The sequence below is a fragment of the Hippoglossus hippoglossus genome, chromosome 12, assembly GCF_009819705.1.
Source record: "Hippoglossus hippoglossus isolate fHipHip1 chromosome 12, fHipHip1.pri, whole genome shotgun sequence".
NCBI classification, from domain to species: domain Eukaryota; kingdom Metazoa; phylum Chordata; class Actinopteri; order Pleuronectiformes; family Pleuronectidae; genus Hippoglossus; species Hippoglossus hippoglossus.
The window spans coordinates 9,085,822-9,090,975 of record NC_047162.1 but is presented as its reverse complement, the minus strand read 5'-3'; the positions used below and the strand labels follow the sequence as shown (position 1 = coordinate 9,090,975).

The 5,154-nt window shown below is 43.0% G+C and overlaps 1 protein-coding gene across 1 annotated transcript; it reads right to left on the bottom strand.

Annotated features, from left to right (window-relative positions):
- Positions 1-236: 236 nt before the first annotated feature.
- Positions 237-4,180, bottom strand: LOC117772105 (sphingosine 1-phosphate receptor 3). Its single transcript, XM_034603047.1, has 2 exons — positions 3,965-4,180; positions 237-2,756 (listed from the first exon to the last, which is right to left on the bottom strand). The coding sequence occupies exon 2, from the start codon at positions 2,660-2,662 to the stop codon at positions 1,535-1,537; it is 1,128 nt and encodes a 375-aa protein (XP_034458938.1). The 5' UTR covers positions 2,663-2,756; positions 3,965-4,180; the 3' UTR covers positions 237-1,534.
- Positions 4,181-5,154: the final 974 nt, after the last annotated feature.

Sequence of the window (5,154 nt, the reverse complement as noted above, 5' to 3'; positions counted from 1 at the left end):
TCATTCATTTGAATATGTCCTGATTCATGTCTGTATAGCAGAACAGACGTAAATGGAAATATGGTGCTGAAAGTTTTAAAGAGTACATCTATAAACAGTGTTGTTATTCTAGATAACCCACACTTTTAAATATTGTGATACAGACTAGTTCCTGGAAAGAGAGGCTGTTGAGTTTTTGTATAATAGAGGCTGCTGATAGGACACTAAAAAAATTAAACTAAATGCATGGGAAGATACCATTAGAAATAAGTGAAAATGTGTTTATTTGTAGTATGATAAACCAGATAAACTTAAAAACTTATAATCTAAAAGTTGATCAATTGCATGCATTGGGGAAAGCACAATGCTCAAAACAAGGCAAAACTGCGCCCTCTTCTGGCCACATGAGGTGATCAAGGTGAATTTTCCTTACACGGTATTTTCACCGTTTTCTTTCTTTACCATATTAAAGTCATATTTATTACCTCATATAAACCGCTGCATCTAACTTTATAATCCACATGCAGCATTCACATGCTTCAAGAACGCTTGTTTTCTGCTTCATGCTTTTATGCGTTGATATCAAACATTTCCACAACTGGAATAAACAGATGAAATAGCACAAAGACAATCAAAGCGGTTGAAGCTTCTTTACTAACGTGAGGATTGAAGATATCCGATACTGAGCATGCAGTTTATCGTGCACTGAGGACTACCATCATTAACCAGCAGATGGCGCTCTGCGATCTCTAAAAAACACTGCTGTTAAATGAGCTGCAGCAGTTCTCTGCACAACTAATGCAGATAATTTCAACAGGATGCCACTGACATTATAATAATAATACGATATATTCAACATGTGTTTTTAACTCAAAATATACTATTGACAGTGCAGCTTTCATTACAGCAACTGCACAGTAGTATTACTGAGTAAATGACAGAATAAACTGCATAGAATAATAAATACTGCTTATCGCAAAACTAATACTGTCTACAATCATTCTTCATTACATTGTTTTTGCAGGATTATAGTTGCAATTTCATTTGAATAACTGCAGTTGTCCTATGGTCACACGTGTAACCACGGAGGTAAATGTTTTTTTTAGAGCACCATTAATTTGCCCTGTAAAAAAAACATATATCAACAAAACTTTCAACTTTCATCTTTGCGACAATGCAAGTTTGAAGACAATTCAATGTATGATTTGTCTGTTGCGTAAATAACCACATTTGGAGATACATGAGTCCCATACAAGAGTGATGAAATATGACCTATGACAAAGTGTTGGCTTCACAGATCAATCTAACATTTCAATGAGTTTTCAGATAATGGATGATGACAGATATATCAATGTTAAGCACAAAGGAGGAGCTGCTGCCCTGCAGCGATGCCTCAAGTCCTTGCTTCCTTCAAGAAATCCTTTATTCCAGATCACTCGGAACCTATTTCCCTTCTCATCATCACTTCTGTCCACTGTGACCACTGCACAGGCCCACCAGCATGTGTCAGGACCACCCTCACCCTCTACTTGCTCCCTTCTTTCAGTTTTTCCCTCTAGTGGACAGCCTGGGTGGCCCCTCCTGCCACCACTGAGACCTCGCCGTGGGCCCCGTCCATCTCCTGCTCCTTCTCCACCTCCGTCTGTCGGGAGCCCTGCTGGTTCTGGTTGGGGTTGTTCTGGCTGCTCCACGACTTGCTCCTGCTGTGGCTGGGCTCCAGCGACTGCTTGTTCCCGCTGCCGTTCACAGACGCCTGCCTCCTGTAGCACACGCCACACACCAGGCCCAGGAAGGCCCGTCGCATCTCTCGGCTGGCCAGAGTGTAAATAACCGGGTTCATGGCCGAGTTGATCACAGCCACCGCGATGAACCAGTCGGCCTTGTAGAGGATGGGGCAGCGCTCCTTGCACGCCACATCCACCAGGAGCAGGACGAAGATGGGTGTCCAGCAGGCGATGAAGACCCCAACCACGATGATGACAGTGCGCAGTAGCGACATGGCGTGCTCCGAGTTGCTGTTCCTGCTCACCTTTCGGCTGCTGGACTTCACCAGGATATAGATTCGGGCATAAAGCACTGACATGGCCAAGAGCAACACCATGTAGACGGTGATGCAGAAAGCGACATATTTCTTGGAGTAGAGAGGGAGGACTGTGGAGCAGTCGGGGAGGTTGTCCAGGCAGTTCCAGCCCAGAATAGGCAACGCTCCCAGAGTTATGGCAATCAGCCAGCAGGTCCCTATGAGCAGAAACACCCTGTAGTTCTTGTTGGCGTCATACGGCCTCATTTTAATCATAGTCAGGTGTCTCTCTATAGCGATGGCCAAGAGGCTGAAGATGGATGCACCCAGTGCCACGAACATGCTGCCCTCCCTAACGAACCAGAGGGCGGGCGAGAGCTGCAGGGTCTTCTCTCCAGACAGCAGCAGGTTCACCAGGTAAGCGACGCCAGCCAGCATGTCGCACAGGGCCAGGTTGCCGATGAAGTAGTACATGCGGTTGTGGAACCTGTGGTTCCTCCATATGGCCACCAGCACGATGAGGTTCTCCAGCACGATGAAGCTGCAAATGACCAGGAACGCGATGGTTTTGGCGTCCACGGTGCCCGGGCTGGCATTGGAGCTGGGCCGGTGATCCAGCTTCCCCGTGTAGTTGTAGTGGAGGTTTATCTGAGGGTGGATCATCTTCACAGCGGAGGCAGTGGCTGACACTTGGTGTGAGAGGTGAGCAGGGAGCCCAGCGTCAGCAGGTCCACCGTGTTCAGCTGCGGTAGGAGACCTGAGGAACATGAGTACAGAAAACAGCTTTTTTTTATTTTTACACACTGTTATCATTTAATCAGTAAAACAGCAATTGATGATTTTATCTGATGGATTTAGATAATACAGTATCATCTGATGCACCAGCCCAGGAAACATAAGCTTTGGCAGCTGTGGACCAGGGGATAGAGCGGCTCGTCCACTAACCAGAATGTCAGCAGATTGGTCCCAGTCTGCCAAAGTGTCCTTGGGCAAGATTCTGAACCCCAAATTACATCTGACGAAATGTGTGTGTGAATGGGTGAATGGCAAAACTTTAATGTAAAGCACTGTGAGTGGTTATCAAAACTAGAAAAGTGCTCTATAACACACAGACCATTGAATTTGAATAATCTAGTTCAGTGGTTCCTGCTCTGCAGACCCCTGGGGGTCCGTGGCGTCTTCTAATCTGATTCTAACATTTGGTTTTACTTTTATCATTCATATGTTGTAAGGGTGTCCTGTTTAGAAAGGAAATAAAAAAGGGAAATAAAAAAGGGAAATAAAAAAGGGAAATAAGATAGATAGATAGATAGATAGATAGATAGATAGATAGATAGATAGATAGATAGATAGATAGATAGATAGATGGCTGGATGGATATTGATCCCAAACTGGGAAATTCCATAAAGCAGCAAGGTATCAGGCACATAGTACACAAAGCAATTATTACAAATATAAATATATAGTATAATAAAAATATATATGAGCAGCCTATTCTGTGTGTATTCTAGTTAAATCTTTTTAACACATATATAATATATTTTCGTTGTGTTGTTATTCCACATAACTAAGTAGAAGTGTAAAACATATAGGTTTTTGTCAAATTATTCCACATGAGGGGGTCAGAGAATACTTTTTTAACTTTTAGGGGAAATTTGAGAACCTCTGATCTGGTTTTCCTGTTTCCTATAAAAACTAAATATTATATTATAATAAGTCAGCTGCAGAAAATGATTTATGATCAAATAAAACAAATGACGATGCTGTTTGTTTGTTTGTTTACATATTAATCTTGGACCATTTCCAAAAACTGAAGAAGAAGAGACTCGTTCGCACCTTCATCTTTTACCTGAAGTTTAATTTGAAATCAAAGAAACGATGAAATGATTTTTTAGAGTTAAAGTTTTTCAATCAAATCTTTGCCGACGCCTCTTTCCCCAAATGTGAACCCAGACAACAACTCACCCTGCAAAGCTTCAGATTCCCCTCGAAGTTAAGCTCACACATTTCCTCGCCGTGGAGTTGATCCTGCGTTTATCCAACATTTGGTTTTCCTTCAGGGTTTTGTAATGGTTCCTCGTCGCTGGCTCGGTGCAGCAGCGCAGCTCCTCATCTTTTTCTCTGATCTCCAAACTCAGAGTTGAGACTGGACCGTCGCCTGGAAGTCACACCCCTCCCCTCCCTGCTGCTGCAGCCCGGACAGGAGGAGCGCAGAGAGGCTGCAGGGGCTGAGGCTGCAGGGGCTGAGGCTGCAGGAGCTGCTGCTGGGGGTCGATGCATGAAACACAGGAGGCACATGTGGAAATGTGCATTTGTCTCAGATAGATTACTTTAAAAAAACATGTTTTAGTTGTTGGTGTTATGTAGGATAATGAACAGTCCTACAGGAATGTTTAAAACAATCAACAACAGTGATACATGTAAGATTTATATTTTAATTCAATCCACCTTTTTACTTAGATGTTTTTGCAAGTTTTTATGTAAACTGGAAGAAAGTTATTGACTGTAGCCTATACAAAGATGGGTGATGTAACTTCTCCCTTAAAGGGGACATATCATGAAAATTCCACTTTGTTAGTGCTACATGTTAATGTGGGTATCTGGCATGTCTACCAACCCCAAAACTCTGGGAAAAAAACACTCGCGCGTTTTGTTATGGTTCCTCTAAGTCAGAAACGTCTCGCTTGAGTGACTGGAATGAGCTTCCTGTGTACTGTGTCGTCACAATACACTGGAAGTCTCCCTGCTTGTAGTGGATGGGCAGAGGGGGACATTTAATTATGTGATTGGGAAAATTAAAACTCCAGGACAACAGAAGGGGAATACAAAGTATGGGATGCATATTTGATAATTTATATCATATAAAATATGCAATTTATATCGTTTAAAATCATGGGAGGAGAGGGGGGAGGGGGGAGCTGGCTCACTAGCATTTAAAGGAACAGGCACTCAAAACAGGTCACTCTGTGGAGGGCTGTTTTATACAGGGTAAAAAGGGTGCTGTTTTAAATGATCCTTGTGGTATTTTGACCAAAGTATGTTACAGACATTTCATTAAGACCCCAAGGAACCATATCAACTTGTGGTAAAATGGGCATACAATGTCAAACCAAATCTCTGCAGTTGCCACTTTGTGGCTGGCTGCAGTATTGGTC